Source organism: Rhipicephalus microplus, chromosome 9 (genome assembly GCF_043290135.1).
Source record: "Rhipicephalus microplus isolate Deutch F79 chromosome 9, USDA_Rmic, whole genome shotgun sequence".
Lineage (NCBI taxonomy): Eukaryota > Metazoa > Arthropoda > Arachnida > Ixodida > Ixodidae > Rhipicephalus > Rhipicephalus microplus.
Window position 1 is genome coordinate 133,551,034 of NC_134708.1, and position 25,789 is coordinate 133,576,822.

Here is a 25,789-nt window from a genome sequence, read left to right on the forward strand (position 1 = left end):
ATATTATAACGCTCTAATTAGGCGAAATGTAAGAGGTTGCCAAAGAGCCTGGTGAAATGCTTTGCAAAAAGGATAACTTTGTTTGTAATGGAACAAAGCCTTTGAAATGAAACACTCTGTAGGTGTAGCTTAATGCCTATCTGTGCCAAAAGAGTGGCTTTGCAATGATGTTTCATTTAGCACCACTGCGGGGAGCAACCCGAGCTTGGCTTTAAACTGGTGCCACCACATTGCCTTCTCTGACGCTAGCCTGCACTTCCCTTATGCTGAATGGCCTTTATAAATGAAGATATAAAGATAAATTCACGAGAAATACAGTGCACAAAATGCATACTTCAATTATTTATTTATTTCTAGTGCAGGGTTTGCTGTACATATATACAAAAACATGCACCAACAACATTCATCACAGGAATACGCTTATCCATTGCCGAAAAGATAAATGGAGTCATCATTTACACAATGCATACCTCTCTACCAACACATATGATAAAAATAACCACTTGTGCATGTGATTGTACCAGTGGAAATTATCTCTTAGAGTGAATCACCGGTCTGTGGAAATGTCTAAAATGGCACTCTTGCTGGCTGTACTACTATATGCAGTTACTTGACACTGAAGAAAGCTCGCAGTTGTCTGCAGTCGTCCCCTTAAGTCCTTACTGTTTCACTGTGTCTTTGAAAAACACACCACTATTTGCAAGGCTCAGCGCACACGTTCACAGAATTTCAACACTCTTACGGCCAGTTGTTCAAGGTAGCCAACTGAAATCTAACCTTTTGTATTGATAGCTGCAGACCAAAAAAATCTTGTCTACATGGGATTACACACATGTGGTTGTCAGCTCACAAAGCTTGCTTCTAAAATCTATTGGCAAGACGTGGCTACTAGAACTCCACGACTTCCTTGTATTGCACACTCTGGACAGGAAGAGTGTATAACAATGAATTATTTCAAACGACACATGTATCAATTTACCGATGCATGTGATTTAGTCCTGAAGTCAAAAAGATGTCATTGGAAGTTTTGCATGTGTTCAAGACAGTTTTATGAAACTGCGAAAAGTAGAGATGGTAAGAGTGAGATACAGTCCCATTTGTTCATTCTCGTGAGAGATGGCCATGTCATCGCAGCCTCAGAAATAAGGACTGAGGCACTAACAGAAGTCAGCCGGCTGACGACGATGAGGAAGCAGGAGAAGGAATTATGTTTGGACTGTGTTGAAGGCCTGTGGGATTTGAGAGGGAACAGATGAGGAAAAAGAAAGTGGAGCAAATACTGCAGAAAAAGTGAGAGCAGGAGTCTTTCCTGACTGCGCGATTGAGCATATCCATGAAGTGGCTTCTGCTGCTGCCTCCACTGACATTCTGACAGAGCATCTGGCATTGCTGCTTGGCTTATGCTAGAACATCACCCCTGCTCTTGCATAAGCTACAAACTTGAGCTAGTTGGCCGGCCTTTTGCATGTCTGTGAGTAGGAGGCTGCAAGTTAATTGCCGAGCTAGGTTGGAGAGGGTTACCAACTATACACGTACGAGTTCATGAATGGTTTAGGATTTGTGGAATCTTTGAAGACAGAAAAGTTTTGAAACTGCAGGTAACTAAAAGACCTCAAACCAGAAACTGCTGCAGCCGGCATTCGATCCCGTGACCTGTGGGTCTGCAGCCGAGTACCTTAGCCATTAGACCACCGCCCTGGGGCACATGTACTGAGTTGTGCATGTGCTATGACTGGACCTCAGCTGGATGCCGCGGGTACAACTGGGCCCAATTATGGGCCGAGGCTGCAGAGAAATGGCTGTTTTCCACACCCTTCAGATTTGTTGTGTTGGCAGCACAATGAATTCACATGCTTGAGTGGCGTTCTGCAAGCATGGATTTTTAGCTCAGTGAATAAAACACTCACTTTCAAAGCGTTGGGCCTTAGTTTTAAACCCAGAACTGCCAAAAAACGTTTTTATACCTAGTTTTTTTAAAGTTATTCATCTTGCCTGACCGAGGGACACAGATCTCTTGCTGACTTGGTGTAGAAATGAATACATATTTAGACATTGATGCTGACATAATCTCAAGCATGGGGTGTAGATGCATTCTCATTAAATGCATAGTAACTTGTGCCACTGGTCTTTCGGGTAAAGAACTTTTTTTTTTTGCCCATGTAACCTGGCATACTGTACAGGTCATCCGGTTCATTTTGATTCCACTGTGATATAGCAAAAAACTTTTAACATTGACTACACCACTCACATACACACAAGCCCCATATACACATACACACTCTGTGAGATGTACGGACTATGTAGCGTGCAGCATCCATCCAAAGATTCAAAATGTCAAAAGTGCCACACATTACAAACAACCACATGTAATAACATAACATAATGTAACTGTTTTCCTTAAAGACCCCTCCAGGGGGTATTACATAAGGGGTGGGTTAACATATAAAAAGGTTTTTATTGCCACAAGTATTTATCTTGAAAAATGGGCACATAATTGATCAAAAAATGATGACGGGAATTCAGTGATGACATCATCATAGGGAAGGTCATTCTAGTCTTTTGCTGTCTGTACAAAGAAGGACATAGAAAAGGCGGTTATCTTAATTCGCGGCCGGGCAACTTGAAGAGACGCCTGTAAACTTTCAATTGAGGCTGGGCAAATATTCACGTGCATTTTTACTTGCATGTGCCTCCATGTCAAAATTTATTAAGGAATGTGCTGATTAAGCTTGTGCAAATAGTGAATTTATGGATCGAATTGAATAATGATTTTGGTCAAATATTTTTTAATGGAGTTCAAACGAATGGAGTACACTGCATATTATAAAATGGGTTTGTCATGAGCTAACAAACTTGCTCAATATTTTTTTAATGTTTGAAACAAGGCCCATGTAAATTCCTTTTTTTGCATCAAATAAAAGGCTTTAAACTTTGAATAGTAGCAGGGTGTCATTTTCAATAAAATGCTGATAGCCTGTACAATGCATTATGTTTTAAAACTTGCCATACTTAGAGCATTTAAGTCAGTATAACAAGCTTTTAAATTGAAAAAAAAAAAGTATCAATGCGAGGGTAATATCTTCATTTAATTTTGAAGTGAAGCTTCGCGGCAGTGCTGATTTCTCCTGGATATGCGTTTTCACAGTGTGTCATAACTTCACTGCAGTGAAAATACTTTAACAAAAGTTGCGTGCAGATTATTATATGCTTGTTTAAGTGCGTTTACAGCTTAGTACCCATCTGCTGCAGTGAAACTACCTTTACAGGGTGTAACATGTGGATTAGAATGCATCTATTTGTTTTCCTCGAATAATTCGAAATTTTAAATAATTTTAATTTGATTCAAAGCGAACTTGAATGCTGCATTATTCGTTCGAATATTTACAGCTTTCGAATATTCGCACAAGCTTAGTGCTGATGCCTTGCTTCCTCTAAACAATTTGTGGCTCATACAACACCCGTCTCACAATGTAACCACTGTAGAATATTGTACGAATCTTAAGAGGGAGCAAAAATATTTGCACCACCCAAAATTTTGTACCACCTAAAAATTTGCAAATTCCATTTTCAAACCACGATAAATGCACGAAAGGTTTACTTCCAAAGTAAGAACTCGCACATCTTTCTGGGACACACGCGAGCTGTGTGTCACAATTATGTGTTTTGCCATTGCCACGATTATGAATCGTCCCTTCTGTACTGTTAATAAAATTTGTCAAGTAATCCGGGAAGAAGGAAGCCTCTTCAACCTTCCCCGTGGACACAGGCAGCATGTGATGGACAGTGCAAACGACCAAAGCAGGTCCTTCGTGCTGAAACAACTGAAACAAACTTAGCTGAAACAAGCAGCCAAAGAGGCACAGTTCATCAGGGTTTGAGAGATCAAAGACACACCTGTCCGGCAACTTGTCAATGATCAGATGCCCACTGCCCCACAATGCTGAAGCGGAGTGCTGCAAGTAAACTAATCACAAGCCATTGGCATGCCCATTTCGACAACCGTAGCAGCCGCGAGCGATATAGTGCAATGCGCAGGTTTGGCGATTGAATGCATAAATCTGGCAGAATTTTCACTTCTGTTTTCTTTATTTTTTTGTTCCTTTAAAAAATCCGAGTTGGAAAACAGGCAAAAAAAAATTGCACTTCTGGGGGGTGGCACTGTGCCACCAAACTGAATGTGTGGGCCTGTCTGTGCTGATGACTGGACGGCACGCACTAAGCTGTTTCTAATGCTTGTGGCACGCGCTCTGCTGTTCGGCTTTCATTTGACGCTGATAGTACCTGCCACTATCATCATTATCAGAACGCCCGAATATTTCTTCATGTTACAGTGTGTCTGTTTCATTCAAATGTGCGGTAGCCCTATCACCATCATCAGTGCCTGGTACTGGTTTTTCGCACGAGGCATGTGGCGTCAGGCTTCACACTGTTAGCGCCATTGTTGCATTTGCTTTCATTGGGCATTATTACCTGTGCACTTGTTATACAGGGGTCACACGTGGCAACTTTGGAGCACTTTGTGTGAGTGTACCAAGACTCCAAAGTGTCACTCTGGTGGTGCACTGCTAATGAGTTGTCAATGATTACCCATGCGTGCTTCACTAACGTTCGTGTACTGTGCACTCCAAGACGAAAAATGCATGTGAGCTAAGCTGACGACCGATAAGATCTATATCATTTGTTGTGATAAAAAAACGCTAACGAGAACAAAGGCAACATAGAAATAGCGCGCACAAACCAATGCGAAAAATCAATATTTGACGCCAATGCTTTGCACTGCGTAAGAAGAATTCGCACATTTAAGAGCTTGTCTTTCAGCAGTTGAGCTGCCGACATCAGGATAGATTGCGCCATTTCTCAAATAAACGTGCACTGGTTCCTTAGTGTATCGTGTTTGTTTTTTCGCACTTTATAGAGCATAACGTGGTCGGGAATGTATACACAGTACAGGTAGACAACTCATGTGGTTGCACTTACGATTTATTGTGCAAATTTTTAATGCTTTCACTGCAACGACTTTTCAAAATAGAGAATGATTTTTTCGGTACTACGAAATTCACTGTATCGAAATTTCACTGTATTCTATAAACATCGCAATAAGATGGTACTTCTGATCAATGGATGAACAGTGGCCCTTTACAGCACAAAAGACAAGCAAGAAGGTTGCACGTGATATAGACATCTGACAGTGACAGAGTACAGAGTACATACCCCTAATGCTTTCAGTAACTAAGATAGCGTAGATGTACACTTTGCTGTGTAGTCACTGAGGTTCGTGGCCACCAGCAGGAGTATGTCGCATGTCCAACCAAAGTCTTCATAGCCAAGCTAAAATTTTTTTCTGAAATGCACCAATGACTCTTTCGAAATCACAACGTAGTATAATGCAAACAACCATCACTTTCTCTTCAAAAAGCCGAGCTTCTTCACATAGGATGACTACAATGAACAACTTGTACTTGGTAGATTTTGTTGACACTTTCACCGGAGCTGCACACATACGCTGAATTCGTTCTCACGGAAGACTTGAATGACTTTAGGCAGATGTCACGATGATTTGTAGATCTATTTTATCTTGTCTTCCCACTGAACTGACAGCTAAATTGTTGAGTTCTCACTGAAAATCGAAACACCGGGCACTACACTGAACACAAGAGTCACACTTGGCACTGTAATTCATGACTGTTGCATTCTGATCTGTTGCAGTGTCCATTACCACTGGGATGAAGCTGCAGACCTCCGGTCATATATGATGCTAAGAATAACCTTACAGACCATCCCGTCCATGATCACCAGGATAAAACCATAGTCCTTAGTGTGTCGTAGATGCTGCGCATCATCAACTTTTGTCACGTGTCCTTAATCTCTTCACGAAAAAACTTGTCCGTCAGCACGCGCACAAATCTGTCTCTCATGGCACGCTTGAAAGATGAATACCAGGACACAATGGCCTGTCTTCTGTCCACCCGCTCTTGGGGTTTCATGGTGATCTCTCTCTCTAGAACTGGCATCAATTCCAGCGTCCAGTTTTTGACAAACACAAGTGGTGCTTTGTGCTTCTTGAGCAGACGAAAGGTTCCATTGGCATCGTCTGCACTAGCGCAGCCAGGCGACACCGTCCGGTCCTCCAGAACGGGAAGCGAGCCGAACTCCAGAGCCTCGTAAATGCGGTAGCACTCGGGGTTCTTGCCTGCCGGGTTCAGAGTAACGTCACTCAGCTTGAGAGCCAAGAGATACGACTCGAGTGACTCTTTGGTTTCCAAAGGTCGCCACCTGTCGGAAAGAGGACATGCAGTTTATAACAGCAAATCAGTACGCCACTTACCAGCTCACTGCTGCAACACCCAATCAAACATGCACAACATGAATGTCAAATCATTTGTCAAGTGAATCCCTTTCGTGACTTTACCTGCAGTCCACATAACTGCATTTGTGCAATTTATAAATTAAGTCGCTACATAGTACAATAAAGCATTGTTGTAGCAAACTGTATAATGCGCAAGTACGCTATATATCAGCTAGCTAGGCTTGCAGACCGTAGCACCTGAAAAAACGTTTTGTGCAGCCACCTTGTTGCGTTGCCCACAGGTGTTGCTTGTACCACAGTAAGTGACACACTTTAGCGACTGTGATTTCCGTTGTGTCACTTGTTGCTATTGTGGGTGAAATCACCCACATGGTTTTTATACTTCAGTTAAGAGAAAGTCTTCCGTATTGCAAAAGAAAGAAAGTGCAAAAAGAATTTGTCACGTCCTGCACATGGCGCTCTGTAAGTGCAAAAGTGTGCCCAACCTTCCTGCCTGTGAGGACAGGAGAAGGGGGTTGCTAGATGCACCGTAATGAAGTGTGCAAGTGGATGGCTGCCTCCTTGTCTCAATGGCAATGCGGGTCCCACTGATCTGAGGATTCAGTGCTTCAACCTCACACAATAAGTGCTGCAGCTTACATTATTTCAGTGTTTCAAAGGCACAATGTGTTTACTTGCTTGTGTCAGCACCATTCAAGCAACTTGTACGGTGACAGAGAGAGTTATGCAACGCTGGGTGAGATCGGCTCATATTCGACAGCGTTCTTAATTTACTAAGCAAGCAGATGTTTATCGCAGTAAAGAGTGCTGATAAAATTTTTGGTAGTTGTCCAGTACATTAATATTGCTAGGAATGGTTTGGGTCTCTAACGAAACTGAAGCTTTCTTTAGCTCTGTTATCACGTGGCATGTGTGCTGAAACGAGATGCGAGTAAAAAAACGCAAGTTTCTTTTGAAATTACATATTTTACACTGACACTAAGCATTGCCCCAAAAAACAGGTACAAACCACCTAAATAAGCCTATGGCACAACCTTGTGCCTCTGCAAGGACGGTAGATTAAACTATTATTGACAGTGATAGCTAATGGCAGTATTATGTACTTAGTTGGAGGAGGTGTGTGCAAACCTTTCTTTTCAACTTCAAAATTTAATCTGACGCAGATCTTTCTACCAATAAACAAAGTTCGAACATTGCCTGTGTGTGAGAATGAAATTGACATCGCATTGCCAACAGCTTCCCGTCAGAAGAGTCATACAGTGACATCGCTATTACATAGCGGTGACGATCCATGAATTTGCTTAGAATGCCTTTGTGTGCGACTGACCTGTGAGCGCTGTAATTTGTTGGCTTGTGAAGTGCCACTAGTGATGTCTCACAGTTATTATAACGTTGACATCAAGTAAAAGTAAATGTAAAAGTGAAAACGGCTGCGTCGCACCATTATGCATGTGCAAGCCTGTGACTGTGAGTGCGGCAAAGGCAAGCTGTATGTCGACCAGGAAGAGTTTCCAGGGAACAAAAACGTGAAAATAATAGCTATTCAGCCAGCTGAAGCTACTCTTTGTAAACAGAGCTTGACGAGTGTCGTGTAGCCGGCACGGCGACACGTGAAAGTAACCACGCTACACCACAGTACGATCCATGACAATAACCCAGTTTAATCAGCGAGTATCGTTCATATACACGAGAGCGCAGTGGCGCCATCTATTGCGAGTCCAATGACTCGGAAGGCCATCTGGTGTAAACGCACAACACTACATCTACCCCCTCCCTTGATAATAAAACACAGATTATGTGCATAGAAAAGAAACAGTCACTACCCGTGACAGAAAACTATAATAAGTCTCCACTGTAAACAAGTCACTGCACATAGTCCCCGAGTCTCTCTGGTGGTCTTCGCTCCCGTGTAGAGCGACGGAGGGGCACCGGCTGCTCTTCTGGCTGATGGACGACCTCTGGTTCGTCGGCACGATCAGCACCCAGTCCTGCGGTCGTGTTCCCCGTTGGTGGAGGCCGTGGTGGGCTTGGCGTATGAGGAGGCAGTGCTGACCCCCCCGGAGACTGTGCAGCTTCCTGTATTGGGATATTTTGGGTCGAGTGGCTCTTTGCCTTCGAGGACGGTTTTCGTGCTGTGGCGTTTCCTTCCGACCCGTCTGTCTCCATGTACGCCCACAGCGGTTCTTGTCTTGCCCCCGTTTCTTCGTGAACAGCTTCATGGGGTACAGCCGACAGTTGGGAGGCATTCCAGGTACGGCCGTCCTCCAAGTGGAATGACCATCGTCCTACACGCCTCAGTATTTTGAGTGGAGCCCCAAAACTAGGGGTGCCTTTTATTCCAGGTAACTGGCGTTTCACCCGCACGTAGCCCCCCACTTTAAATTTGGGCTCCCGGGCTGCTCTTCGCTTGTCTGCATACGCCTTATTTCTTTGTTGGTATTCGCAGACACGACGCCGAAGTCTACGCAGTTCACGTGCGGGATGGGTGCCGAAATCCGCTGATGGCTGGCCAACAACATCTAATGATGTCCTCATGTGGCGGCCATGAAGCAACACTGCTGGAGAGATGTCAGTGGCGCTGTGGGGTGTGGCTCGATAAATACCCAGGTACTCTGTAACTGTGGTCTTGATTGGTCGCTGCTCTAGGAGAGCTAGTTGTATATACGATTTCAAGACCCTGTTGAATCTTTCCACTAAGCCATTGGCTTGAGGGTGGTAAACTGCCGAGAAGAAATGCTTGATGCCCCTGTCTGCAAGGAAGCACTCGAATTCACTCGACGTGAACTGTCGGCCGTGATCTGAGACTAGTTCAGTCGGGTAACCCTCTCGCGCAAAGACAGCAAGCAGAAAGTTGATCACCCTGCGAGAAGTGATGTCACTGCAGAACGCAATCTCTGGCCATCTAGAGAAGTAGTCCACTACCACGATGACAAATCGGCAGTCGGCCGGTGCACGTTCAAAGGGGCCCATGATGTCTATTGATATTTTGTCCCAAGGCCTGTCGGGAAGCGGGACAGGCTGTAGTGGGGCTTGCCAGTTCTTGACACTCTTGTCCGAGGCTTGACAGGTGCTGCAACTCCGGACGGCGGCCTCCACATGCTTGTCAAGGCAAGGCCACCAGTACTTCTCCCTGATGCGCTGCTTAGTCTTCACAATTCCCGGGTGTGACTCATGAGCTAACTGGATGAATGTATCCCTTAGCTTGGCAGGTACTACAACGCGTTCTGTGCGCAGAAGCAACCCATCTACTACCGAGAGCTCGTCTCGTATTTCGTAGTACAGAGTCAGTTCTGCGGCAAGTCTTTTCCTTGTTGGCCATGATGACTGGATAAATTGCATTACCTGCCGTAGTATGTCATCCTCCGCGGTAGCAACCTGAAGATTCTCCCGATGTACAGACGATGTAACCAAGGACACAACCTCTTCATCAACATGGAAGCCCCCTTCTGTGTCTGGCACGGGCAGTCTGGACAAGGCATCTGCTACCTGGTTGTGGGCTCCGCTGCGGTACTGTATTTTGAAGTTGTAGCGCAGCAGTCGTGCGGTCCACCTTGCAATACGAAGTGGCCGCTGTCCTGTGCTACGGGATGAGAGCAGTGCCACCAAAGCCTGGTGATCCGTCAGTAGAGTAAATGATCTGCCCCAGAGGTAAACGTGCAACTTCTCGCAGGCCCACAGACAGGCAAGGGCCTCGCGCTCTCCAGCCGAGTATTTTCGTTCTGTCTCTGTTAATGTCCGCGATGCAAATGCCACAGTACGCACATGGGACCCCTCCACTTGCTGCAGTACGGCACCGAGACCGTACGCAGAGGCATCTGTTGCGACAATAACAGGTAGCGTCGGGTCAAACATTCGGAGGACCTTGTGGGATGCTAGAAGTCTTTTTACTCCCGCAAAGCTCTCTTTCGCAGCGTCATCCCAGTCGAAGTGCACGTCTTTGCGAAGTAGACGACGCATTGGCTCTACTTGCTCTGCTAGTCGCGGCACCAATTTGGAATAGTATTCAACTAGCCCCAAAAAGGAGCGTAGCGTGGCTGCATCTCTAGGCGCAGGAGCATTGATGATTGCATCAATCTTGGTCTGGAGCGGTGCTATACCCTCTGCGCTGACGCGATGGCCTAAGAACGACAGCTCTGACGTGTTGAAGACGCATTTTTCGTTGAGCTTGAGCCCAGCTTCTGCTATTCGTTCCAGCACTTGCTCCAGGTTTTGCCTGTGTTCGCTCTCCGTCTTGCCAAAAATGATTATGTCATCCAAGTAGCATAAGACCCCTTTGCAACCTCCAAGAATTTTCGTCATGATCTGCTGAAACGCAGCTGGTGCCGATGCCAACCCGAAGCAGACCCTCTTGAATCTAAAGAGGCCATCGTGAGTTATAAATGAAGTTAGGTCCCTGCTGTCTGGGTGCAGCACAACCTGGTAGTAGGCTGATGCCAGGTCCACCTTGGAAAAGCAGCGGGCTCCATTGAGGGCATGAAGCAGCTCCTCCATATGGGGCAAAGGGAAGTTGTCTGCTACTATAGCTTTGTTGGGCTCCCGGAGATCGACACACAGTCGAATGCTACCATCTGCTTTGCGGGCTACTACAATAGGAGATACCCACTCGGAAGCATTGACTCTCCCAATGACATCAGCAGCAAGTAGCTTCTCAATCTCGTCAAATACCGGCTGGCGGACTGAAAATGGTAGGGGTCTCAGCTTCTGTGCGACTGGCGCGATGGAAGTTTTCATCTTAACTTTGTGCTGCACACCTCTTACAAGTCCCAGGCCAGGCAAAAACAAGTGGCCAAACTTGGTCCACAGTGTTGGCGGCATTCCAAACTTGGGAGGGCCAAGGGATTTTTCATGCCTGGGGCTTTGGGGAAGGCTTGAACTCATTGCTGGAAGCTCTCGGCATTCCTGCGTGGACATTTGCAGGCAGCGCAATTCCTCTCCCATGATGCGAAGGCCAAGTGCTTGGACAGCATCCAGGCCAAGGAGAGATGTACCACATGGCGTAACATGAAAAGTTACAATGGCTTCTTTCCCCTTGTATGTGACTATGGCTTGAAATGACCCGAGAACGGGAATCTTCCTGCGCGAAAAATCCAGCAATGCAAGATGGGAACTTGTCAGTTGTACTGCGTTTGCGAACAAGCCTTGGAATTGGTGCTCACCCATAATAGACACGGCCGAGCCAGTGTCCACCAAAAAGTTCATGGTATGCACCCGTGTCGTCGCGGTAACTGACGCGACATTGACATCCACATAGACGCCTGTGCTCTTATCAGTACGGACCGCCAAGATGCTAATGACACTGGTAGCATCCTCTTCCGGAACGATTTCCTGGACCTCTGCAGAATACCCTTCTCGGCCGCGACGGTAGCTGCGACATGCTCTCTTAAAATGGCCGCGGCGTCCGCAGGCAAAACATGTGCGACCGCGCGCGGGACATTCCGTAGGCGAACACCGTGCTGCGCCGCAGTTTCCACAGGCATTTACATTTCTAGGCCCGGGGACAGCAGCGGCGGCGGCCTTCATATCAGGTGAAGGTGCGCTGTACGCGCGTGAGCAGCTGAAGTGGCGACGGCCCGGGAGGCGTGTGCCATTATCGCCGTTATCTCGTCGATCGTGCCTGGCTGAGCTGTCTCGCAACTGCTGCTGAATGCGCTGCACAGGATTGGCGAAGGCTTCGGATTCACGCTGGGTTTGCTCACGAAGCCGTGCTACCTCGACAGCATGATCGAACGTAAGGTTATCGCCCTCCAGCAGCAATCGCTCTCGTAGCCGCGGGCTCGTGACGCCTGCTACGAACTGTTCACACAGGTTTTCGTCCGCTTGAGTGGCGAAATTGCAAAGAGCTGCTAACTCCCGAAGCGCTACGGCGAAATCAGTGATGGGCTCACCCTGCAGTTGACGACGCTCCCGGAATCGATGGCGTTGAAGGCGGACGTTGCAAGGGGCGGCGAAATGCTTCGAAAGCATCTCAACGGCTACTTCGTACTCGTCGGGTGGGCGTAGGGCTTCCGTGGTCATGTCTTGCGTTCCAGTAGGTGCAGTGGTTCCGATGATTCCAGCGGCGGCATCTGGCGTGGCCGTGACACCGGGTGCAGCACTCGTCGTCTCTGCCTTGGTTTGCGTCGTACTAGGTGGAAGCGCGTCGAAAATGCGCTGTCCTTCCGTCCCAAGACAGTGCAGCAGGAGGGCTCGGCGACGGGGTGCGGGTAGCTCGTTCGCTCCGGACGCCGGCAGAAACATTTCGAACAGTCGTAACCATCGGGCCCATGGCACATCGGGCGTGCCGGGGGTGGCTAGAAAAGGAGGAGGTGGCAAAAGGCCCGTGGAAGCCATCCTCGTCGCCAGAATGTCGTGTAGCCGGCACGGCGACACGTGAAAGTAACCACACTACACCACAGTACGATCCATGACAATAACCCAGTTTAATCAGCGAGTATCGTTTATATACACACGAGCGCAGTAGCGCCATCTATTGCGAGTCCAATGACTTGGAAGGCCATCTGGTGTAAACGCACAACACTACAACGAGATAACAACCCGGATACATATGCACATGATTGAGGCGTATGTAGAAGCGCATGAACTTCCAGGAGAATGAATTTTCCATTCTAAGAAGACCTGACTCTACTTTTCTAATCGTCAATCTAGGAGAGCACAAGTTCAGAGTTTTCACTTCTGAATATTTAGACGACCTTTACTTTGGTTCAAGTAAACGTGTTTTTGTTTTCTTGGATGGAATCTAAAAGCCGTCGTAAGAGGAGGGGTTGGCGTAAAACTGCTTCGCATAACCAAAGTTTCTAATACATTACGTCTGTGGGAATCACGCTGGCACCGAACCTATTCCTCGTAAAATGCGGGTCATCGCGAAGCCGGGGGACATATTCCAAGTTTCACTGTAATGTATTTATCTTGTCATGGCTTAATCTTCTAAGCATGCTATCTCAAGAGCGAGGCATCATGAGAACTGATCAGCATGATGATTAGTGTATGTCCTATGCTTTAAAGCTAATTTTATGGAAATAATAAATCTTAGGTTTGAAGCGATGTTGAAGCAAACAGTGAGTTGGTCTAATGATGCCAAATTACATTCAAATAGTATATATATCACATGTTACAAATAAAAATGAGCATATTTGTTAAAACCCAGCTAACCTGCACAATATTTCTTCAAAGTTGAAACAAGGCATATGCAAATGTCATTCTTTTTATTTGTAAGGAAGTGGATACAACATTAAAAAATAGTAGCAGGATTCAACTTTCTGTAGACTGCAAGTCATAACCTGTAAAATTTGTTATGTTTTAAAAATTTACATTACTTAGAGCATATAGGTCTGTATAACACGCACGTAAACTTATAAAATGATAATCGATGTGAAGGTAATATGTTCATTTAACCTCAAATCAGAGCTTCGCGGCAGTGCGGATTTCCTCTGGATAAACATTTTTATGACTCATCACCATTCCACTGCAGTGAGACCACCCTTACAAAGACAGCTTGGGCCTGTTGGTACGACATAGTGTAAGAAAACCAGACAAAGAAAGACACATACGGTATGTGTCCTGCCTGTCTCGTTTTTTCACACTGCTTCCTTCCAACTTTACAAACAGTTACATGTAGACTAACATAGACCTATTCATTCATTTTCAATGCTTTGAAAAATACAATTTCAATTTGAATGAAAGCAAATTTGAATAGTATAAAATTTGGTGGAATATTTGATTTGCTCAATTAATCACACAAGACTATTTGAAACTTAAATTAAATTCTTGATCCTTTTGATGAAACGTGCTGGAGGTTCGACAGGTGGGCTAGTTGGTAACTCATACTATTCATTCTTGTATTCGTGTTGTGCTGTTCTTCCTCATCCGTTTTCTGTTCCCACGCTCCAACTTTGCTGAGTGGAGCTTGCAGAGTTTATGTACAGGCTCGTCCATTGTTAGGAAAAATGGCTGAGCGTGGCAGCACTCTGTGGAGTTCCAGTTCATCTGGAGTGGCGACGCTGCCAAATAAGGTGGTGCAGGCACGCAGATGTGCAACAGCCAGGCAAAAGCAGCGCACTCCAATGCTTTTGTAGACAACATGGAGAAGACATGTGTCTGTCTTTGTGCATCTATACCACGGCCATGTCGAGTCATATTCACACCAAGAGCAATTAATTCAGTACATTTGTGAGCCGACTTCAAACGTGCAGTTCATATTTAGTAATACAGTCGAACCCACTAGCAACGATCCCAGATAAATGGTCGAACATAAGAAATGTCACAGTTTCGCCGCAAGGGCAAAGCAATGAATGTGACAGCAACAACTTCGAAAGTAACGCTGAGAATGACAAGCAGATCAAAACGTGCAGTGCGCTGCTCACGCACAAATGACGCATGAAAACTACATACACAGGATGAGAGCGAACTAATAACGTTTACCGCTCGACACTTAACACGCTGTTTAAACAAAACCGATGCACAAAACGTCATCAGAAGTACAGATGAGTGCAATTTAACAAGTGTCCCAGTTGTTATACTTCGCTGTGTATGAAAAGCGCGCTCTTTTTCCAAACGGGGCCTGTGCAGCGAACGAAGTGATTAACTAACACAATCATTCTGGTGAAAGCCGAAGGCATACGATTCTCCCCACCAAAAAATAAGCGCGCACACAAGCATGTAACCACCCCCATTCACAGGGCAATGTATGCGTGGGATATGAGTGCCCGTCAGCGCATCACGACGAGCTGGTTGTCGAGCGCGGACAGCTTTTCTTTCTTTTTTGAGTTCTCATATATGGAGATGCGTATACATATACGGTGAATTACGGCGGCAGTGGCGATGGCAAAAAACCAGCCGAGACTGTCCATATAATTGCTGTCGACGAAAAACCACACTTCAGGGCTCTTCAGGGCACTTACGATTTTCCTATGCTATCCATGGAAGCTGCATCCACATACAGCGAAGATTTTCCTAAGCCTCCTACTTTCACGACAAACACTTCTGCCACGGTTGTGGAAGAAATATGGTGCATACAAAGTTAAAAAAAGTTAAAACAAGCATTCTAAAGCACGTGATAAGCACACGCTCGCGCGTGCCCCACTGCAGTTTCCTTGCAACGATCGCAGACATTGGCGAGCACCACACGCAGACATCGGATACTGTGAGTAAGGTCACTCACTTTCTAGGCATTTCTTTACTGGCTGAATTGCTGGGCCCCTCACGGATCTCCTCAAAAAGAATGTGGCTTTTTCCTGGCGTGATGACCAAGAACATTCATTTGCGTCGTTGATTTCTGCGCTCACATCACCACCTGTGTTGGCTCATTTTGACCCAGCCGCTCGAACGGAGCTTCGCGACGCAAGTGGCCATGGCATAGGGGCAATACTAGCGCAAATGCAGAACGGCACAAACCGTGTCATAGCGTACGCTAGCCGCCTACTTTCTCAGTCGGAAAGGAACTATTCAATTACTGAGCGAGAGTTCCTGGCTCTCATCTGGGCTATCGCAAAATTTCGTCCGTACCTGTATGAGCGCACGTTCGCAGTCATCACAGACCACCATGCGCTCTGCTGGCTGTCAACCCCTTAGGATCCTACAGGAAGACTCGAGCGATGGGCATTGTGATTGCAGGAGTACAGTTCTCTGTAGTGTACAAGTCTGGCAAGCTTCACAGTGATGCCAACTGCTTATCTCGACACCCTGTTGATCCACCCGACTCCTCTGAGTTGGAAGCTGATGCCAGCATCCTAGCCATAACAGATTTTCTGCAAATAGCCTACGAACAACGCCGAGATCCATCGCTGCTATCGATGATTGACCGTCTTTAATCCGGCAATAAAGAACCTTCAGTGAGCCATTTTTTTTTTTTTTTTCAAGACAACATTTTGTACTGCCGAAACTTACAGCCCGATGGCGCGGAACTTTTGCTCGTCGTCCCACGTCATCTGCACAAGGACATATTGCAAGAACTTCACAACGCCCCAACTTCCGGACATTTAGGTGTCTCCAAAACCTATGACCGTGTCCGCCGATGGGTTTTCTGGAAGGGCCTTTATCGTTCCGTTCGTCGCTACGTTGCAGCATGTGACCTGTGCCAGCGTCGGAAGAAGCCTATGTCTTTCTCTGCCGGTCACCATCAACCTATTGAAGTTCCAGCCGAGCCGTTTCATCATGTGGGTTTAGATTTATTAGGTCCCTTCCCAACATCGGCAATGGAAAACAAATGGATAGCAGTAGCTACGGATCATGCCATTCGGTATGCAATTACTCGAGCACTACCGACCAGCTGTGCAACGAACGTCGCAGAATTCTTACTCTATGACATCATCCTTCAGCATGGCGCTCCTTCTCACCTACTCACGGACCGTGGCCGCTGCTTCCTGTCACGTGTGGTTGACGACCTCCTTAGATCCTGTGCTATGCGGCACACCTTTATGACTTCTTACCATCCTCAGACTAACAAACTTACTGAACGCCTCAACCGCACACTGACGAACATGCTTGCTAGGTATGTTTCTGACGACCACACCGATTGGGACACTGCCCTTCCGTTCGTAACCTTCGCCTACAACTCGTCGCGTCATGAAACTGCCGGCTACTCACCATTTTATCTTCTCTTTGGCCGTGATCCCTTACTACCTTTCGATACCCTCCTTGCGCATGACCTTCCGTCCACCGCTTGGTATGCACAAGATGCCATCTCCCATGCTCTGATCGCACATCGCACGTAGAATAGCTCGCGCCAGGTTCTCATCGTCCCAGAGAGCACAAAAGTCGCTCTACGACAGCCGACATAGGGATGTCGATTTTTCTCCGGGCTCTCTCGTGCTACTGTGGCTGCCATCGTGTCTTGTCAGCCTGTGCGAGAAACTTTTATTGCAATACGTTGGGCCTTACCAAGTTCTCTGCCAAGTCACACCTGTCACCTATGAAATTTCTCCTACTACAAAAGCCCACTGTTACATACAGAAGTGACATTGTGCTTTTTTCTCGCCTGAAGCCCTATCACAGTGACCCGTCCGTCTAATAACAGTAGGCACCGGGACGGTGCTTTGCCACCCGGGGTAATGTCATGGGTATAGAAACGTACCTCAGGCACGTGTGCAGAAATGACGCAGAAGAAATGAAGACGACGATGTTGTTGTGGGGCCGTGTCTGGACTGCCCTGTTGTCCTGCACCCTTGCACACTGTGTGCAGTGTTAGCCCAACCGGCGTTAACTTATTGAATACTCCCCGTTACAATATATCCGCTATCGAACGTGGTTCAAAATGAGTCGAAAGCCCGCCAAATTGTAGTGCTGTCAGCGCTACCTCATGGCCACGTCGAGGCCGCTGCACAGCTGATGCTGCTTTAACAAAAAATGGTGACATCACGCACACTAGCATTTCGTCTGCTAGGAGCACATGTGCAGTCAGTTCAGCTGTGTCTCTGATGATGTAGACTAAAGCCCTTTCATGTGTTTTCCGCCGGCTAGGTTAAGTAGTGCGAACTCATTCTTTTCCTCTCCCTTCAGCCCCGGCCTCGAGAAGGGGCCTCATACTGCCAGTGAAAACCAACTCGTTCGCCAACACAGGATTTACCCTGGGCAGCTCGACGCAAAGTGAAGCGAGCGAATGCGGCTGTTCTTCTTAGGCGTCTAGTCCCTCTGTTCATCGGCGCGTACAAAGTTAACCCACTGGCTGCGTTAAGGTTTGTGACTTGGAAAGGCATGAAACGCCACGCAATTTCCGCTTTTTCCACGCTTCGACGTGCAGGTTCTCACTGAGCAGCAGTTCCCTGACACTCTGGCACTTATTGTCACTCTGAATGATTGTACTCACGCTGTGGAGCACATGACAAATCAGTCGATGCGACACGATGAATCGCACACACACTTCAACACAGCAAGGAGAAACATTAGTGAGAGGATGGCCGGCAGTCGGCTCCAAACACACTTAGATCGTCGACGTCATTGTTACTAGCGTATTGTCACTCAGGATGGTATTTGTGGAATGTATCACACCAAACATGTGGCACTAGTGTTGATGTCACAGGGCAGTCTATTTTCTATTTTTTCTCCTCAGCTTTTCTACGCTGTTTGACATCGAATTACCTTTCACGCGAATAACTTTCTTGCCACAGATGCCATTCAAATTTTGCCAAGAAGACCTATGCATACCAAGCGATCAAATGATGGGCACATCTCGATCTTGAAATTTGATGTCAGTGCTACTTTAATCTTGTTATCGACGGTTTGTTTTGATGCTTCGGGGGTAGCTTGCTGCAATGTTGGTTTCTTGCAATCATGACCTCGTCGTGCTTGCTACAATGTTAACAGCGTCATTACGGTCGTCGTGCAAGGTTGCCGCGACATAGGTAGAGTGCGTTGTAGCGCACGATTTTGGGTGCCCCTCGAGATCACAGCAGATACCACTGTTGCGGTTAAACGATTGCGAGAAAAGATAGCCGCAAAACGTTTTTATGGCGTGCGCGGGCGGCCCGGGGACAGCTTGCAAAAAATAGCACCATCAACCAACGAAGATAATTAAAGTGCAGTGAAGCTGTTTCCAAACAGCATATGCATATGTCAATTGCCAAAGACTAAGTGACCTAACTTTTTTTGCATTACCTTATTTTTTGCTCCTCCTGAAAAAGTTTTCATAAAATTTACCTCGCGTAATAAACGCACTTCCACTTTGCTCAGATTTTTCCAGAAAAAAAGTGCGTTCATTACGCGAGTAAATACGGTAAAGGACACTTTCGTTTATAGCTGCCAAACTGATGCACAGTTAAGATTGTCAATCCACAACAATGGAATGCGTGCAAACATGGAACTATGCATGGCACATTTTATCAGTCTAAAAGCAGCACCTGGATCAACATGAAAGGAGCAAGAAGTGCGTTTTGACGCAACCGTGGCAATGGTGCCGAAATAAATAGGACTAGAATGCTGAAGCCATGTGGGGCCTAGTCAAGCTGCGTTTGTATCCCAGCTTTTTTCCCCCATTCCACACCACACATTGCATCTCTGCTATGACTTAAAAAAAATATATATATAAACGTGTAACTCTTTGGTGAAGTAAACTTCAAACAAAGTGCACACAAACACACAAAAAAGGAAAGAGAACAAGACAAAGCGCTAGTCCAGTTGTCCCCCCTTTTGTGTCCATATCTGTGCGTGCTTAGATCAGCTACGCCATGCATTTCAACCAACTAGCCCAGTTATCGATTCTCGTGCTGAGGCCATATGGCATATGAAATTCTTTGAAATAGGCCATGTGCATATGCCAAAGAGCATGGCATAACTTTCTTTTTAGAGCAATTGTTTCGTTCCGTAGAAGGACTGAAAGCTGAGCCAGTTGGTGAGAGTACTTTTTAGTTTACATTTTTCAATAAATATTTAGTAGCGAGTCAGCGCTCCGGTTTGTTCCTTCTTTTCTTGTGTCCTTGTAATCGTGCGCCGAGTTAAAATATGTTCAAGTAATGTTTCATTCTAGCAGGTTGGTAAAACAAACAATAAAAAATGAAAAAGCATGTATTGAATGCACTATGAAGCTCTAGGGCATTCAGAGACTGCAAATACTAATGAAAGTGTTTCTCGATCGAAGCCAACACAAAACTATTACATTAAAGTATTGAATGTTTTGCACATTTCCACTTAAAACACAGTGAGGAGCTGTCAAGGTGCCATTAAGTAAAAAGAAAGCACAAAGCAGTAGCCTCCTTTTTGTGGAAGAATGAGAAGTGCTCACTCGTTGCGGGTGCTCAAGTAGCAGGGGGCACCGCGGTCACCCAGGACACGCAAAAGCTCCTCACGTGACGATCCTGGGTAGACGGTGCCGACAAAGTTGCATGGATAAGGACGTTGGCCCCCTGATGCCAAGAGTGTGCTTGGGGCTTTGGGGAAGCCACGGTACCTGCAAAAAGCATGCTTAAATGAATTTTTTATAAATGCTACCACTTGATATAAAGTGGATAGTTTTTTTTACTGAGCTGTGAAAATAGCAAAATTTGGGAGCGAAGTGAATTCGAATATTGAAGTGCAAGTGTGAATCAAATGGAATATTTCTTAAATATTTATGGACTATTTTTTTAATACATCGAGGTGAAAATGCAGAAAAACAAAGTTGGAGAAGATTCTCAGGCATATTCTTATGAGATAGCAACATGAAAGTGTTTCTTAGGGCTAGGTTGATGGAGCGCTGGTGGGTTGGTGTTTCATAGCTATCTTATCCAAATTGAGGCAATGCAGATGTGGAATTGTATTTATGTATGCAACTACAGTGCTGCTCACAACACTTTACACATGAACGGCAATGATGGCGTGTCTCCTCGTTTTCAAACTTCAGCCCAACTGATGTGGCAGACAAGGGTGTGCTCCCTTCGAGTCTGGGATTCCACATCTACTTCGTAGACATCAACATACAAGAATTAAAATTTTGGATGCTAAAAGTCCTTGGCAACCAATTTTTCCGGACTTTGTGCCCAAATTTTAGGTCCAATGCAGCATTGATTAGGCCCCCACCCTCCTCTGCCACATCTATAGTCTTCATGTTGGAACCAGCGTTTTTTTGAGTCAATATGTTTGCAACTGTAGTAGAGATTAAAAGGCAGCTTTGCTGCAACATGAAAGTGTGATGGGGTAAACCATATGGAAAAGCTTAAGTGGTTGCTATCAAGGTGACGTTAAAACAAAATGCCAGGGTGAATCAAATGGAATAGCAAATACTATAATAAAATATTCGAAATATCAAATAATTGCACACCCATAAGTTTTAAAATTTTTGCCACATGCATTCAGACCTACGTAGCCGCCATCTATAAAGCGCATCATTGAGTGCCAGTTAAAAAAAAAAAACTTTCCTTTTGACTTAGCACACGCCTGCTGCGCAGGTGGCATGGATGCTATAAGTGTCGCTAGAGACCATGGTTTCATCCCAAACAAATGCCTCCTGATGTGGCATTCAGTGGTTATTTTTTTTCACTCCGACGGTGCGCATTGCCTTCAGAACTGTGTGGATGCCAACTATGACCATGTGGCCAGTAAATGTGGTTTCAAGTGCAGCCAAGGTTGCACTTTGCAGTGTCATTCTGATTCACTTCATTGCACATGCAATTTCACAACGGCCATACATGATGGAAGCTAGTGATTGGAAGAGCGATTCTGCTATGATCTGCAAGTCGCATCCAACTCACTGACTACATCATGATGGACAAATGATCGGTCACCAGCCAGTCTAATAGTGAAAAGATTATGGACACTTGGACAATTGGACAATTATGGACAATTAATTGGTGGCGATGGCAGGGAAGGGTAGAGGACAGGAGAGAAGTTACAGGCTGACGGAAAATTTTGCTATTAGTGCTCTTTGCAAAATAACAAGATCTGAAAATTTATTCAGAAAACAAATGTCCCTCAACGTAGCATACATACGTTTGTTGTTTTCTTAATAAGTCAGCGATAAACTAAATTAAACCAGTGAATTCAACATTGGGAATTAGGAATTCAACATTCGGCTAACCCAGGGGAGGACAGGGGCTTCACTCTTTTGGGGCAGCCCAGAGAGCAGAAATAGGTAATGCTATTTCGGAGCAGCTTTGGAGCAGTAAAAGGAGAGTTTGGGGGCCCCAAGCAATGTGTTTTGGAGCTATGCAAAAGTTATTTATTTATTTATTTATTTATTTATTGGCACTGCAATCCCCTGGATGGATTTTAGCAGGTGGGTACAAAAGACGTAAACATCAGCATATAACACCAGGCAAACAGATGGAACAGCCTATCACGTTTAACTTTGTAGGCCGCCATATAGTAACATAAAGGAAACAAATAACGATCACTTGCGTTTTATAAGGTAAACAAACGTAACAAAATATTACCGATGGCACATCAGTCTCATCTCAAGAAAAGAAAACAAAGCTAGCACACAAGTAAATTTATTTATCTGTTTTTCCAGACTAGCGGCAAAGGATGTTAAAGATTGTGTTGTGACTTGATGGTTATTTAAACTATTCCAATCCTGCACAGTTTTTGAATATTTGAAGCAGTTGTTGCGGGTACGAAAGGGAGTTATTGTACGATCATGGCGTTGTAGAGTGGTCTAACCTGAAGACAATGAAATATTTTTTTCAATATCAATCTTGTAACCCCACTAATTATTTGATATAAATATTTTATTCGGGATATGCAGTTTCTTTCTGAAAGTGAAGCTAAGTTAGCTCTGACTAACAGTTCATTTACTAAGGTTTGTTCATAACTGTTATATATGAAGTAAACGGCTCTTCTTTGTATTTTTTCGATTTTATGAATGTTAATTTGAGCAAATGGATCCCAGATCACGGCAGCATAATCAAGTATGGGGAGGACTATCGATTTGTAAACAAGAACACGGCCACATGGAGGGGAGAGTTTCAAAGTCCTTCGTAAAAAGAAGTTTATGATTAGCCTTGGAAGTTACTATGTCAATGCGTTTTGTCCAGTTAAGATCCTTTGTTATCCGCAACCCAAGATACTTGTAAGATTGAACCTCTGAAAGAATGGTATTTTTTGTAAAGTATTGAAAATTTAATTTGTTTTTCTTATGAGAAAAGGACATGTACACCGTTCTTTCGAAATTAATTGACATTTGCCAAGCCTCGCACCAGGAAACAACCTTGTTAAATGACTAGATTAATAATACTTGGTCTTTTGAGGATTCTATTTCAGAGTAAATAATGCAATCGTCCGTGTAGAGCCTAATCTTTATAGGGATACCATTTACTATGACATTAATATATAAAATAAGTAGAAGGCGACCCAGAACGGACTCTTGGGGGACGCCAGAGTCAACAAAAACCCTGCGAAAGGAAAGATTATTAAAAACTACAAATTGTTCTCTGTTTTTCAAGTAGGCCGACATCCACTTAACAAGTTGATCATTTTTGAGAATTTTTGCTTATTTGTATACTAGTTTATTGTGTAAAACCTTGTCAAAAGCTCTTGAAAATCCATAAAAATTGCATCCGTTTGTTTTCCATTAATAATTGAGGTAACAAAGTCGTGTATTGTTGATATTAATTGTGCCGTTGTTGAAAATACCTTCCTGAATTCATGCTGATGTTGGTTTAGGATATTACGTTCGTCCAGAAAATATGAAATATATTCTGGATAATGTGCTCGAGAAGCTTACAAACGGTTGAAGTTAGCGAGACAGGGGCGATAATTTTTGAAAAGTTAGTTTTGAAGCAGATTGTTTAAAGTCCCATCTCACTGATAACTAAAATTTTTCTTTCTGGTTAATGAAAAAATCCCAATGATGTTTACTGAACATTCAACAGTGATGAAGGGACTAGACTTACCACATGTTTTAAAGGCTTATAAGTGCAATATTGAATACAAAAGATGTCTCGTTAAAGACAGGAAGTGCACAGACACTACATGTAAACCAACTTGACCAACTTAGTATCTTAGTACCTTACCACAAGTTTCTATATATGCATCTGAAACAAGAAACATCAAAACTGAAAGCATATTAACTCAAAGAAAACAGGACATAAGTGATGCTTTGAATAGCTACAATGCCCCAGACGAATAAACAATGGTAATGTTAGAATGTTGAAACATTAAAAATGAAAAAAAAAAGGCAATGCATCCCACATTAACTGGAGACTAGAGATTAGCTAATAAAAGCTACCTTCATTTTAAACCCAATTAAGACACCATAAAATAAATTTATGTTTCGGTCATTAAAGCACCACAGCCAACATCAGAACTGCGAAGAAAATAGCAATAAACAATGCACTCATCATGCCATTGTCAGGGGATGGGGAGGAAAATTTTTTATTAAGATAGAAATTATATGGACACTCTCAACTGGTTTTTGTCATTGCTGTCATGTGTCGTGTAAAGCGCAAGTTGCTGACATCCCCCATGCATCACAAGTTCTACCCGCGGGTAAACACATGCAAGTAGGGGCGACAAGCGCTGCTCAAGCACAGATCAAGCTGGCAGCCGATCTTCGTCGCTCGAAGAGTGCATGTGATAAACCTGCCGTCAAATGCTCAAGCAGGAAGGAAATGCGCCGCCCGTCTTGAATGAGCATGACAAGATGTGACAAGCATGAAAAGATGGGAAAGCGATAGTTCGTGGAGCAACTGTGAACTTCAATTCTGAAGGGGCAGTCGTGACCGCTGGCGTGCACACTGTCTCAGCAAGTTTGAGCACATGGCTTGTGCTGATACTACGTGCTGCATTCTCAACACGACACTAGCGAAACGAACATTTCTCCCTGGAGCAGCTGCATTTTCTTACACCAGCAATTTGTAGAGTTACGTGATAGAGGATCCGAAAATAGTTAGTTGCCAGCCTTGCTTCGTACAATTTGTTGAGATTGCATTCATTGTTTGATCCTTGAGGAGAAACTAACTTTTTTTAGGTTTGTGCAAATAGCGAATTTTCGGTTCGAAGTGAATTCGAAGTGAACAATCATTTGGGTCAAATAATTTTAAATTGAATTCGTATAGTATATATATCACACATCACAAAAAAAACACGTGTGTTTGTCATGACCTAACTAACCTGCTCAATATTTTTTAAAATTTTAAACAAGGCCTTTAGTAACACCATTTTTTCGCATCAAAGGAAGTGGAAACAACCTTGAATAGTATTAGCAGGATATGACTTTTGGTACGATGCTAACGATAGCCTATAAGCTACGTTACATTTTAAAGTTTGCTATACTTACAACATATAAGTTGTATTGTGAGCTTTCAAACTGAAAAAAAAAGAAATCTATCAATGGGAGGGCAATACCTTCATTTAACCTTGAAGTGGGGCTTTACGGTAGCTTGAATTTCTCATAAATATGTGTTTTCATAGCTCATCATCACTTCACTGCAGGGAAACCACTTTTACAAGAAGTTACATGCGAACTGATATACATTTGAATAAGTGCTTTCATGGTTTAGCACCCCTCCACTGCAGTGAAACCACCTCTACAAGGTGTAACATGCCAATTGGTATGCACCATTTCGTTCGTCTCAAATAATCTAAAATTTTCAAGAATTTAAATTCAATTGAAGTGAATTTGAATACTGCATTATTCATTCGAATATTCGAAGCATTCGAATATTCACACAAGCCTAACTGTTTGTTTGTTTTTTTTCCAGTTTTTATGGTATGATGGTCTCCATCACAGAGCGTGTTTGGCAGATGCTCGGCAACAGCAAGGCCAGTTTTTCGCAACACCATTGTTGCCTTTGTAGTTCCACTAATTGCTTCACTGTTAAAAAAATAGACTCATGCAATGACGTCTGCACACAAACACCAACTTAGCAGGGTCCACACATTTTGCTCACGTGGCGCAGATTCATGCATGGTGTTAAATCCATGCATGGTCTAACACCATGCATGAACTGAATTATTACATGACCAAACTACATGCGATATGAATGCGGCTGTGCCATTTGTGTATCCAAATTGTGTTGCTTGGTTGATGATAAAACTGCTAAACATGGTGTTGTATGCACAAATTGCCATCTCTGCAAA

General features: G+C 44.5%; 1 protein-coding gene across 2 annotated transcripts in view; it reads right to left on the reverse strand.

Annotated features, from left to right (window-relative positions):
* Nucleotides 1-329: 329 nt before the first annotated feature.
* Nucleotides 330-25,789, reverse strand: part of LOC119163079 (ribitol-5-phosphate xylosyltransferase 1-like) — a 161,730-nt gene continuing 136,270 nt past the window's right edge. For both annotated transcript variants that reach the window (XM_075874331.1, XM_037415013.2), the window contains exons 5-6: nt 20,019-20,183; nt 330-6,273 (exon numbers count right to left, since the gene is read on the reverse strand). In XM_075874331.1, the coding sequence (XP_075730446.1) occupies nt 5,850-6,273; nt 20,019-20,183 (589 nt within the window). In that variant the 3' untranslated portion in view covers nt 330-5,849. The remainder of the gene's footprint in view (nt 6,274-20,018; nt 20,184-25,789) is intronic.